Below are 13,891 nucleotides of genomic sequence, written 5' to 3' on the forward strand. Positions count from 1 at the left end.
CCCCCCCCAACCATAAAATTATTTTCATTGCTACTTCATAACTAATTTTCTTACTGTTATGAATCGGGTGACCCCTGTGAAAGGGCTATTTGACCCCCAAAGGGGTCGTGACCCACAGGTTGAGAACTGCTGATCTAGAGGGAACTGCTAGAAATTCAAGCTCAATTCCAAAGAAAACAATGATGGATTTCTTGCTGATGACTGAGAGCAAAGAAGACCAGAAAGATATTTGCTGTGTGTCTGCTCTTACACAAGTTATATAGAGACCAGGAAGCAGTCCTTCACACCGAACAAGGTGGTCTGGCGTCGTTTAAAATCAGGAAGGTGTACATCAGAGTTGTCTCCTTTTGCCATACGTTTTCCATCTGTGTGCTGAGCAAATGTGAGAAGCTGAACTATGTGGAAAAGAATGCTTCAAGATTGGGGGAAGGCTCCTTAAAACCAGCAGTTTTCAGACTATGGTCTTGCCTGCTGAAAGCGAGACGGACTTGCACACTCACTGATGAAGATCAAGGATTGTATCCTTCGCTGTGGGTTACAGATCTTTGTGAAGAAAACAAAATCTTTGCAACTGGACCAATAAGTTACATCATGATAAAAAGATTAGAATTGTCAAGGATCCACAGTCAACAACATGAAAGCAGCAGTCAGGAAATCAAGCAGCCTATTTATTACATTGGGAAATGTTGCTGCAAAGATGCCACTATCAAGGTTAAGATGTGCCTGACCAAACCACGGTGCTCTCAGTCGCCGCGTACGCATGCAAAAGCATGACAGTGATGTGGTATTCTATGTCGGCAAGAAGGAGACAAATCTATGTTGAAAGAAATGAAGCCAGAAAGCTCCTCAGAAATTAGGACCACAGGACTTTCCCTCATGGACTTTGCTCCTATCAAGAGGGAAGGAACCTTGGAGAAGGACATCATAATTGGGAAAGTCAAGTCCCCCGAAAAAGAGGAAAGCCCCGCAAAGACATGGCTTAACAGAGTGACTGCAACGGTGGCACTGAAGGACAAGTCCTGAGTTCAGTGGCACCACGCAGCAGGTGTGTATGACACCTGAGCCACAGAACAGGCAGGGCATTGTGACTCCCACTTTAAAGGTGAAGTTATGCTCATTGTCTGGAAATTAATGTACAAAACAATTTCCCACAAAAACACTGGCTTTCACCTAGACTCAAGATTCAGGTTCCTTTAAAGGAGAGTGTCCATATATTTACAGTAAAATCTGAATTTTATGTGTATGTTCATAGGTGCACATTCAGATCTCCTTTCATTAACTCATTCATTCAGAAAGCACCCTCATGAAAGGATGAGCTGAAGCAGGCGAGAGCCAAAAGCCGTCCAGCCCATTCCTGTAGCTGCTAAATGCAGGTCTGCCACTGTGCCTTTGGGATATTCAGTTGTCACCTCAACCAAATTTAAATAATAGTTAAGACGTTTGTTCTAATTTAGGATTAAATACGTCTTCTAAGACTTTATCTTCCAATCTTTAATTAGGTTAATCTAGTTTTTATTTTGTTTTGGTGTATTTATTTAAATGTGAGTTTTGTTTATTTATTAGTGCTGTCATTTAAATTTGTTCCTAAGAATTCTTGAAACTGTTATCAAGAACTGAACACAAGCTCTCCTTGTAGGCAGGAAAATACCAACTACGGGAGCTCCGGTCGACTGTGCACTCCTGGGGAGACGGAGGAATCGGCACTGCTGCCTGTTAAATGCCGAGTAGCAGCTTCTCTTGTTAGCTCCTTGGTTCCCTTTAGGAAGGGAAATGGCCTCCACCCTTCCTAGACCTTGACATTCAAGGCAGAGAGACTTACAAGGTAGAAGTTGTTTCAGGTTTTGAAATTCTACCTACTTCTGCCTAGACTCAACCCCACACAACTTTGGTTGGGAAATTCCACTGCCGCCCTTTGCCCCACATAAAGGTCTTGCCCCAAACAAGAAGGTATAGATCAATGGTTCTTAACCTTCCTAATGCCGCAACCCTTTAACACAGAACCCCAACCATAAAATTATTTTCATTGCTACTTCATAACTGTCATTTTGTTACTGTTGTGAATCAGTGACCCCAGTGAAAGGGTCTTTCGACCCCTAAAGGGGTCGAGACCCACAGATTGACAACCGCTGGTCTCGACCCTAGGTTCCCAAACATATTTGGCCTACTGCCTCTATTCAGGAAAAAAATTACTAGCACTCCCCAGCAGCTGAAAACATTTTTACTATAGCCCATAATCCAGGATACAGTGTGGATCTGCCTTTGCAGTCCCTTGGGTCGTCTCAGCCCCCTCCAAGAGGCTGGCGTCACCCACTTTGGGAAACACTGGTTTAGACTATCAGGCATTCAACAGACTTTTGAGATCGTCTGAGGCTTAAAGTATAGAGTTTGATTTCTGAGCATTATCTGGAAGAGTATATGCAATTCACCTCCTCTAGTTTTATTCTCTAACCTATCATGAGGACTTCTATATCTTCAAGTAAATGTTTTAAAAGCATTATATGGACTTGCATGACAAAAAAAAAATCTACCTTTTTAAAGCATATTAAGATCCAAGAATGGGCTGCCTGTGGGCAAGGAGGACCTAGGATCCCGTTGCTGCAGCTCTATGTCTTATTTGCTTCATAAGTTCTTCTATTACATAGGCTTGTGGCTTTAAAAAGGTGGGGGGACTAAATATAAAAAAGAAAGCATATTGATTAAGGATAGGGTTGAACCATCTGTTATAGTTGCTATCAGCTTTTAACACATGCAAAGTTGAATTGGGAAAATGGTGTGATAGATATATTTACAATGAAGGAGGTGGGGGTAGGAGTGGGGAAAGCAGCTGCCAAAGATGCTTATGTATGAACCTAGAACCTCATGGGGTTTGGAGGTTTAGGGTGTTAGTATCATGGAATATCCCAGTTAGTTGGCCTAATAACGTACGACGTTCTACCTGCTAGTGCCTGAAGTCTTAAAAGCATGCTAGCTGCCATGCAAGACACAGTTGGTCCCTATTTACCTGGAATAACAGAGGAAGGAGTAATAGAATATAGCGTTTTGGGCTAATTACATCCATGAACAACTGCCTCCTTTGTCATGAGATTGGAAAAACTAGATGGTGTTTTTCTGGAGAAACTGGAATGCTACCATTATTACTAAACATTTTTGATACAGATCCTATAGAAAACTCCACATCAAAAGGAGGGAAACTTAGACCAGAGTTTCTTATTCTTAAGGAATCCAGATCATCTGGAATCTTGGGAACTAGCTAAACCTCTGAAAATATTGCTCTAAGATACATTGTAACCCTTTAACCAAAAATATCCCCTGAAACCAGACAGTAGTGAGCTTTAACTAGGTTGGGGGGAAAGTAGGCCTCGAGTGTTAGGATCATCGATGAATAATCTACATGGGACACATTGACCTTCTGGGTCAGGGAGTTGATTGTAATTAGGGGAAGACACTCAGAAAAGGGTAAGGCTACTTGTGAGTGCATGTGTAGAAATGGTTGAATTGGCATATGTTTTACTGTATATATTCTCAGTGCCGACAACAAAATAAGTTTTTCTGGAAATAAATAGCAACCTCTGTTGCATTATTTTAGCTGTTGTTTAATTATTGACGGTTGCATTTTACCTTTTTACCTAGGTCGAACTGGAAGGTACACCCTTATAGAAAAATGGAGGGATACTGAAAGACATTTAGCACCTCATGAAAATCCCATCATATCCTTAAACAAATGGGGACAGTATGCCAGTGACGTACAGCTCATCTTACGGCGAACAGGGCCATCTCTCAGTGAGCGACCCACTTCAGACAGTGTGGCTCGAATTCCCGAAAGAACTTTATACAGGCAGAGTTTGCCTCCCTTAGCTAAACTGAGACCTCAGAACGACAAGTCGATCAAAAGGAGAGAGCCCAAAAGGAAGTCCTTAACATTCACAGGAGGTGCCAAAGGATTAATGGACATTTTTGGGAAGAGCAAGGAAACTGAATTCAAGCAAAGGGTGCTAAATAACTGCAAAACCACAGCCGAGGAGTTGAAGAAGCTCATCCGTTTGCAGACAGAGAAGCTTCAATCCATTGAGAAACAGCTGGAATCGAGTGAGGTAGAAATACGATTTTGGGAGCAGAAATACAATTCTAACCTTGAAGAGGAAATTGTCCGCCTGGAGCAAAAGATCAAAAGAAATGATGTAGAAATTGAGGAGGAGGAATTTTGGGAAAACGAGTTACAGATTGAGCAGGAAAATGAAAAGCAGCTCAAGGACCAACTTCAAGAGATAAGGCAGAAAATAACAGAATGCGAGAGCAAGCTAAAAGACTACTTGGCTCAGATCCAGAATATGGAAAATGGCCTTGAGGCAGAAAAACTGCAACGGGAGGGTCAGGAGGCACAGGTCAATGAGGAAGAGGTGAAAGGGAAGATTGGTAAAGTCAGAGGGGAGATTGACATTCAAGGCCAGCAGAGTCTGAGGCTGGAAAATGGCATTAAAGCTGTGGAAAGATCTCTTGGGCAAGCCACCAAGCGATTACAGGTAAGCACATTTTTTGTTAATAATATATTCCATCTGTTTAACAGAATAAAAGATTCCCTTAATCTTCCTTAACTCTTGCCCGCTTTCCATTCCATTTACACATGAGAAGCCTAACTTTGCTTACAGGATTTTTAGAATCCTTGTGACTTCAGGACAGCTTGGATGTGAGATGAGGATTACAGACCCACGGACCCTTGCTCTGTGGAAGCAGGTGCTTGTAGGGTGGCTGTTGTAGCCTTAGGTAAACGGATAGAAGTTAACAGAATCTCAGTGGCCATGGACACTAATGATGAGAGAGTGACTCTGATTGATCTCCTTTTAGAGATATGAAAACCAAAGAGATTACCAAGGATTGTGATTGTATAACTGACCAACTGATTATCTCTCATTTCTCTATTGTCATCAGCCCATCTTTCTTCCTGCAATGTAGACACCCCCTCTCCACAGTACCCTCCTCTGCCTTCCTGGGGAGAGAGCCATCACTGTGCCTCGCAGTTTCCCCTTTCCAATTCATACACACAAACTATGTCTCAGCACTCCAGTCGGAGAGAGGCTGTGGGAAGTGGCAGGGGAATGAGATGCAAAGCTGCATCAGTTACCAACAGAGGAGAAAGAGTAAATGTTTAGATCTGTGCTGCCCACAATTTAATCAAAATTAACTAATCACCTCCGTCACTAGAGAAAGTTCTATTGGACAGTGCTGGTGTTCCCCCGTTTTGTGTCAATCTTTAGGGGGCCAGTCTGCCTCCTCTTTCTTCCAAGGAGTGGCTGGTGGGTCCAAACCACCAAGCTCGGGGCTAGCTGCCGAACGCTGAGCCCAGTGTACCACCAGGGTCCCCTTTTCCGGTGACAGTTTCAATTTTGGTAACAGACTTCATGGCAGGTTATGAAAAATAAGAAATGTCAACACTCATGGACCAAATTAAGTGGAAATTTGACCAGCCTGCCATGCCACTGTAACGTTGTATTGATGGGAGTGTGTAGAAATGTACTATTTCTATCAGCAGGTACCAGAGGATGTTGCTGGAAGAGGAAGCCCTCACATTGAACAGGAAGGCCTGAATAAACTATTGGTTTCCCCTGAACGACTGCCCAGGCCACAGAGTGAAGTGTGACCTCTTCAGCCCATTGTACAGTGGAAGCCTGACCTGGCTCACTGTGCTCTTGGGAAAGCAACCATGCCACATCCAGCCTTCTTGGCTGGCCAAGAGCAAACTCTGTTGTTTAAAAATTGTTTAGTCTTTTTTCATTTTCTTCTAGGACAAAGAACAAGAACTGGAGCAGTTGACTAAAGAGCTGCGGCAAGTCAACCTCCAGCAATTTATCCAGCAGACAGGGACAAAGGTGACTGTTCTGCCAGCCGAGCCCATTGAAGTAGAGGCCTCCCACTCAGACAGAGAGAGAGGTAAGACGCTGACAAAGCTGCTCCCCTTCTCCCTGACAAACTTTTCATAAACTGCGGCCCTTCAGCCAAAGGGCTCTCCCTCCATTTATAGCCAGTTCCTAGGCTGCCTGCAAAATGACTTGCTCCTCGGGAAAATCAGTAATGCTTTATTTGTCTGAGTGAGTGTGCCATCACTAAATGCAGCATTCATTTTCACTTGCTTCTTGATACAAATCGTTCCCTAAAGTATAGTTGAGCCATATGATACTTCCATTTGATTTTTTTAGCTTCCTTGTTTCTATTGCTTCCCCTTTCCTTCTTCCACTCCTAAAAGTCTTTATTGTTAATTTGTACTTCTATTTAAAAGACTTTCGGATCTGTAAATATGTAGCCTGTCCAGCCTAAGAAAGCAGCGGAATGCTGGCTGTGTAGATAACATTGTGTTGGAATCAGAACCCTCCTGTACCTTTGGGTGTAATCCCACTTGGGAATGCCGTCTCTTTGTATTGATGAAGCCAGGTCAGGGTACGTGGTGTCGTGGTGTCGTAAGATGATCCCTGTTGAGATGTCTGAAGGAGCAGATTGTAACAGGAGAAGGAAGCAGAGATCCCCAAAGACCTGCGGAGTAGCTGAAAGAGTTGAGGATTATCCCTCCGAACAGACAGGGCTTGGCTCTAGAGGTGGCACCCTGAATTTGGACTTCAGCCACCGAAACTGTGAGAAAATACTTTTCTGTTCGCATAAGCCACCCACTTGCGGGTCTTTAGTTACAGCAGCACTAAGAAGCGAAGACACTCTCCTCTGAGGAGGATCGATGAACTGTTCAAATCACCGCATACTGGTTTGTCAAATTGAGGCCATTTTCAAGGATCCGAATTGGCCTTTTCCTCTCACCCCAGGCCTCACCGGAAATGGCAGTTGTTAGCTAAATTCAGCTCCTACCTCGGGTAGTTAGGTTCTGCAGGGCAGGACACATCATGTTTCGTATTGCCAAATATGCCCAAGCTTTTATTAAACCAACTTTCTCTGTGTCCCATTTAGAGGCACCGTGCCAGTCTGGGTCCCTGAAGCGACCTGGTTCATCTCGGCAGCTCCCCAGTAACCTTCGTATTCTACAGAACCCTATCTCATCTGGTTTTAATCCAGAAGGCATCTATGTATAATGTCGTGTGTCTTTGAGGGGAAAGACACAATAAAGGTACCGGGACGGTAAACGGTTCTTCTTTGCTGCGTGCCAATGATGAACAGAGGAGAGATTTCACAAGCCACTGTCTCTGTGTTTCTGTCCTGACTTGCATACCACTTGGAGCCATACCCTGTGCACTGATGCTAAAGAACAAAGACACCGTGTGTGTTCACACTTGAGCAGTGTTGTGTCTGTCCCGCAGCTGCAATGCAAGGCCTTTGAGTTTATTGGTAACATTTTGAGAGCATTAGGAAAAGTATTATTCTTTGAGTACACAGAAATAAGAGTGACTTAGGGGTGACGAGAATTACTTGTATGTGACTGGCTTAGTTTAATTAATTCCATGGATATGTGAATGTAGATATTTTAATATTCTTAATACGTATCCTGTGGCTTAATGATAGCACATCTTGTGTGCTGATGACGGTGTGTGCATGTTACCAGACTCCATCCATATATATTTCTGATGTACAGCTACATACATGTCATAGGGTGTTCTCCACCATTAGAAATAACCCCAGAAGAGCCCAATTGCATTCATTTGCAAAATTGTCGTAGCCATTGCTTAATGAGTGAAATAAAATCTTTCCTGTACATGATTTCCAAAACACAAATGAGAATATACCAGAACAGGTGTATTCTCAGAATATGTTCATGAGGTAAATGGTATGTTTACAAGGTTTTTGGTGTTTTTGAAACACCATTGGGAAAAATGTGATTATGAATATCTGTGGAAATAGAGATTGGGCTCCCTGTTAGATGAGAGGTTTTGTATCTGCCCTCCCCTGTTACTCTCATGGATACTCTGAGTATAAATTTGTAAGGACCAGATTGGTCTGTTTCAGGAATTTTACTTTAAGTGACATGTTTTTTAAGTAACCAACCACTTCATATGTCTGGTCTATTGGCATAACCACATGGGTAAATTATTCTTGTACATAATTCACCCTGTGTAAACCATGGTGATTTCTCCTATCACTTAGACCAAGAGAAAATAGATAATTTTTTTTTAACCAAGGATAAAGTTAAATTCAGGACCTGTTTCAATTGGGGGGGCTTGACTTTTGCAGGACATTAATCTCTATTTGTACACACATTTTTCCTTAATTCATAAAGCCAAAACATGAGTCAACACTCCTTCCATGAGTAGTGACTTCCTTAAGATTCACAGTAACGTTAGACTACTGTGGTCTCACACTACTTAGCCATTTTTATATTCCCTCTGATCAGATTTTGGTACAATATAATCAAGTCTTTAATCTGGAATTTAAAGTAGTTTTTAATTCTGAGGAAAATATATTATCTGTATTATATACATGGAACCAAGTAAAAGTGTATTAATATATTAAAGTCATGGTAACAGGAAAAAAGTATATTATGCATGAAGGCATCTTTGGATGTAGTAACACATTTGACATTTTTGGTTTAATGAATGCTGAGAATGCTATATTTAGGTTTCCTATGGAAAAAAACATTGAGAATGGCTATGAAAATATATATAAGCTTATAGTGTAGTGAAAGTAACAATGCAGAGTTGCCTTTCCCGATCCAGCTAAACGGTGGACCTCAACAAAAGTGTTTTGTCTTACTTTATTTTGAGAGGGGTTCTTGATATTACCGAGTTGACCTTGTCATCATATTTTGCAAGCAACTTGAGAAATACATGTGGTTACCTGAATAACCAGGACCTGTTATGGGTCTGTTCTCAATTTATAATAGCTCTTTCATATCTCTCTATATTTGAAAATCAAGATAATTAGAAATCAAAGTATTTGTAGCATTTTTGACAATAATGACTTATAGAGATGCCCAATCTTTGCCTTACTTACAAAGATCTCATCCTAGTCTGAGAATCATTTTGTTGTTCTTAAAAATTATTGTGACCTTATTCACAAAGAAAAACATTTTTATAAATTGATCAAATTCTGTTTAAATACAAATAGGAAGCTAAAGACATTTTAAACTTCACGATTGCAAAAACTCCTTCGCGTGCCATGAAAAACACAGTCATAAAGTGCTTCTCACTATTCAACTTATCTGTTGTAAATTATTATCAACATTAATCTAATAACCTTAAAAAGGGGGGTAGTACCAGCAGTGCATCACAGCTAACCTCTGACAAGGTCACTGGAATTTTGCAAACTGCCAAATTATTCCTCATGGACTTAATCATAGGTAAAAATACTATTTCTTAGATGAGAGTTGTTTTCAGATGTGAATGTGATGAATGCATTGAGCAGCTGTGCTTCGTAATGTTGCGTTACTTCTAGAAACATAAGAATATTTCATATGCATCGTAAAATATTCTAGTCTCTTTCTGATCACTTTTATCTATTGTGAATACAAATGAGCTCAACTAAGTGCAACATCTTTGGATACATTCCAGGGAGAGGAGCAGGCAATGTTATACAAAACTACTAAATAGATTTTAATTTTTATTCTGCAAATTGTTTTATTATGATTTTCTATTAAAGCATTAAGATATTTTTTGGAACCAAGGAATAATTTGAAATAGCATCAGTGTATCTGACCTCTGAAGGATTCATTTGTCCCCAGAGAGGAGCCCATAGTAGGCTCTCTCTGTCCTTATGAGGCAGATTCTCGTTTAGTATTTGATTGTCATCGTGATGCACAGGGATTTGGTCATGCCACTTCATTGGGTACTTCTGTAACTCCACTTGCCCAAATTCAAGTTAGTCCTACATTGGAGCAAAACCAGACTGAGCCGGTAAGTAATTTATGTTGTGGGACAAGAGTTTTAAGAACAGAAAAAGCACATGTTCCCACAGCATAAATAAAATTCACACCTGCATGAAAAGAATTTTCTTTGTGAATAAGAACAGAACCAACTTTGGAGAAATTCTCATTTAAAAGCTTTTCTGTGAACACCCTTTGAAGTTATAAGTGTAATAATGGATGGAGTAAATAATACGGAAAAAGGCCAAAAAACCCAGCTTCTGACCTGCAGAGGCAGAGGGCACATTAGGTAATTCCTGGTGCGCACTGCCTTTGAAGAGCCTTGATTGAGATGTGCATACTGTACAGAACACAGCTGCATTCACCACCCCTCCTCCCTGCCGTTTCTTTATTCGTGTATAGTGTAGAAAATTCAGTTCGCATTACTTTTATATTCTGTCCAGTGGTTAAGTTGCATATTTCTACGATTTGCTGCAGTATTGTAAAGTTTGGGGTGAAGGCTGTCAGCTGTGTGGAGAAGACAAAACAATCACTATTTATTCAGTATTGCTGCTTTACGTCCGAAGAAGCTGTCGGTGCCAGCCCAGTGACTGCATGAAAGCCGCGGGAGCTCTGTTCCAATGCATTGGATATATTTTTAGAAACCAAATAAATGCAGATAACTATTTAGTATACAAATTATATTAAACCAGCAGAAATATAAAGGCAATAAAGTATATGCATATATATATATATGGGGAAGGGGAAAGATTAAAAAACAGGTTTACAGCCAGACATGATATTAGCCCTTAAAAGCATTTCAGTTTGTCTCTGGACCTTAAGAGGATTTGAGTCGCTGCAGCTTTAAACGGAAAATTGCCATGGTCATTGTGGACACATAAATATGCTTTCGTATTTACTGCTTTGCTTATGTACAAATAAAAACGTCCATAATCTGTATTATATGTTAATTCTCTTTTTTGGCCTTTCGTTTCAAAAATGTTTTTCTGTTTTCCTTACTGATTACCATCATGAACTGTAAAAGAAAGGGTTATTGTTGATATTCTCCCAAATAAATTTTCAGGATTCATTTGGGGAATTACAGTTGTTTGTATTCTGAAATTTAAAATGTGTTAAGAAACTTTTATTTGCCCAAGGGAAAAGGTCTGCATGTCAGTGACACACAAGTACATCTTTCTAAATGCATTGCCAATTATCATACCTAAAGAATTACCTATTGCCAAATGGATGTGAAAGAGAGTAGACACAGTGGAGGCCCACATCCTACCTGTAAGACAGTTGGACAGTCCCTCACAGAAGGGATGATATATCCAGGGTGCAATATAGCACTGATGAAACATAAATATTGTCCAGTTCTTTAATATTTCCACCCTTTCCTATTATGGTTTTAGTTTTACCTCATTAATCTTGTTAGACCTGCATGTGTTCAGTTGTTTAATTAAGATCGTTCAATGCATGAAATCCAAGAGATAAACCCTTCAGAAACATTAATAGGAATAATGATTCCCTGAGGGTACAAGAAGGAAGGTGGGGGGAAAGGGGGAGTGAAAGCAATGATGACTGTATAAACCTACACTTGAGCGTAACAAATACAGAATTATAGATGAACAGATACATTGGGTAGTGTAAGATATGGCAAAACATAATAATAAGGGTTCTTCGAAGGTATGGTATGGTGGGGGAGGGAAGGAGTAAACGGGAGCTGATATCAGAGAGTTCAAGAAGAAAGAAAATGTTTTTAAACTGATGGTCTCAGCCATTGTACACTTAGACTTGATCTAATTGAATTATGGATTGTTAAAATATAAGAGCTTCCAATAAAATATATATATTTAAGTTATTGACTGCTCCAAAGGTAGCTGATCCATTGAAGTGAAACTGAGTTAAATACAGTGGGCCTCTTTCAGAAGGAAAAAGAAATACTCCTTAATGAATCTCTGTATTCCAAGATTGCTGTAAAACCAGAAGTGGAAAGGAGAGAACTGAATATTTTGGTACCTGTGGCATGTCAATTTGCAGACGAGCTACATGGCACCCTTCACATTTACAGCCATCTGAGAAACTTGTCCCAAATCATTAATACGTTTTGGCTCTACATTTAAATTTAGACCTTTCTAACCCCAAAGCCCTTCTGTATATCCCATGACAATTTTACAATGCCTTGTGTCTGTATTTCAACTACTAATGTGAAAGTTAAAACATAGATTGTGGTTTTTAAGGCAGTGTATTAGTAGATATTAGAATCTTGGACAGAGTTCCGGCAACATGACACCTAAGCAAGCAGCCCACATCTGGAGCTCCATGGCAGTACATGAACCCGCTGGATGAGTGGAGGATTCGGGTAAGTGAATCAACTCCCGCGACAACGCAGAGTACTTCCTTGGTTTGGGAGGCGACCTTCCCCCATCTAGCATGGCTCTGGAGCACTGGAGAGCCATGACCTGGTCCCACAGATACCCTGGTCCACACCGGCCATGATGACTGTGGGCCCTGCCACAGCCACCACCGGCTGATAGCCCCCGCCCCCCTCCTGCAGCCTGAAGGCCACATATGGAGCTAGCCAGCTACCCTATTGAGCCACACACACCACTACAGTCAGCCCATGGCACTCTGCTGTTAGCAGTTCCCTTCTCCCCACATGGCGGCAGTTCCTGCCACGCACCAGCCACCCCAGTGACTGGCAAGACCCTCTCCGCAGTCTGCCCCTTGTAAGTCATCACCCGCGGCTAAGGTGGCTCTCTCCAACATTGCCTGCCACCTTCCCCTGCTCATGGCAGCAGCGGCTTCTGCCATCACTCAGTGCCTTCATTCGCAGCTGTGGCAAATGCCTCCACTGTTGCCTGGAAACCCTGACACACACACCCACCCCAGCAATGGGACTTAACTTCTTGTCATCCTATACCCCTTCCACAGAAGCAGAGCCCTCCCAACCTTCTCCCAGCAGCAGCGGGGCCTTTACAGCCTTTGCCTGGCACCGCCACTCACAGCAGTTGGGCCTCTTTAAAAAATCATTTTATTGGGGACACTTACAGCTCTTATAACAATCCATACATTGGTTGTGTCAAACCCATTTGTACATATGCTGCCATCATCTTTTAGAAAACATTTTCTTTCTACTTAACTCCTTGGTATCAACACCTCATTTTTTTTTGTCTTCCCTCACCGTCCACATCCTCCCCACCTCATGAACCCTAATATAAATTCTTATCATTTTCATATTTTACACCGTCCGCTGTCTCCCTTCGCCCGTGTTTCTGTTGTTCACCACCCTGGGTGGGAGTGTGGGGTATACATCTACTGTCACCTGGCACCCCCTCCTGCGGTAGCAAGGCCTTTCCACCCTCCGCTCGGCACTCACACCTATGGCAGCAGGGCGTTTACTGTGTTAGCCTGGCACCCCCTCTACAAGCAGCAAGGCTTCTACCATCATGCAGCATGGGACCTTTCCTACTGGCACCCCCCTCCTGTAGCAGCAGGGCTTTTTCCATAGTCGCCCAGCACCCCTACGCACAGTGCTACCCTAGCTACCTGAAATAGCCCGCCCATGTTCCCTGAGAGGGCCACCAAACCTGCCCTCCAAATAGGTAATCCATGCCAAGGAGAGTAAAACCCTAGTGTGATAAAGCAGCAGCCTGACCCCCTGGCACAGTTGGCTATAGGAAGCCTGCAGAAGCATTCCTACCAGGCTCACAGAGCCCAGAGAACGCTGACTCCCCAGAAATTGGTGCTGAACTCCTCCAAAATGACATACAGTAACCATAACATCCTCAAAAACAAAAATAGAAACAAAACAATGCAATATCAGAGTAAGTCCTGAACTTAGCAATGGACATAAAAGAAGCAGAAGTTGAGCTACTACATAAATCTTCAGAATGCTGCTTGGGGTCATATAGAATATGAGCAAAGCAATATACAGAATAAAGGGTGAAATGATACAGGAGATAAAGGCCATGAGTCGAAGGGAAATACAAGTTAAGGGATGAGATAAAAGAAGCAAATAATTTATCAGTCTTTGCTATCAGCCTAGAAGAAGCTGAGAACCATAACAGTGACCTTGAGGATAACCAGGCAGACCAACAAATGGGAAAGACAGTCAAAATAATC

General features: G+C 41.8%; 1 protein-coding gene across 1 annotated transcript in view; it reads left to right on the forward strand.

The window, feature by feature from the left end:
* Positions 1-7,123, forward strand: part of RASSF8 (Ras association domain family member 8) — a 22,700-nt gene extending 15,577 nt beyond the window's left edge. The window contains exons 2-4 of the mRNA XM_004699983.2: positions 3,631-4,520; positions 5,781-5,925; positions 6,946-7,123. Coding sequence (XP_004700040.1) covers positions 3,631-4,520; positions 5,781-5,925; positions 6,946-7,067 — 1,157 coding nt within the window. The 3' untranslated portion in view covers positions 7,068-7,123. The remainder of the gene's footprint in view (positions 1-3,630; positions 4,521-5,780; positions 5,926-6,945) is intronic.
* Positions 7,124-13,891: the final 6,768 nt, after the last annotated feature.

Source organism: Echinops telfairi, unplaced genomic scaffold, assembly GCF_000313985.2.
Source record: "Echinops telfairi isolate 266 unplaced genomic scaffold, ASM31398v2 ScPeMD7_21;HRSCAF=78, whole genome shotgun sequence".
Classification (NCBI taxonomy): Eukaryota; Metazoa; Chordata; class Mammalia; order Afrosoricida; family Tenrecidae; genus Echinops; species Echinops telfairi.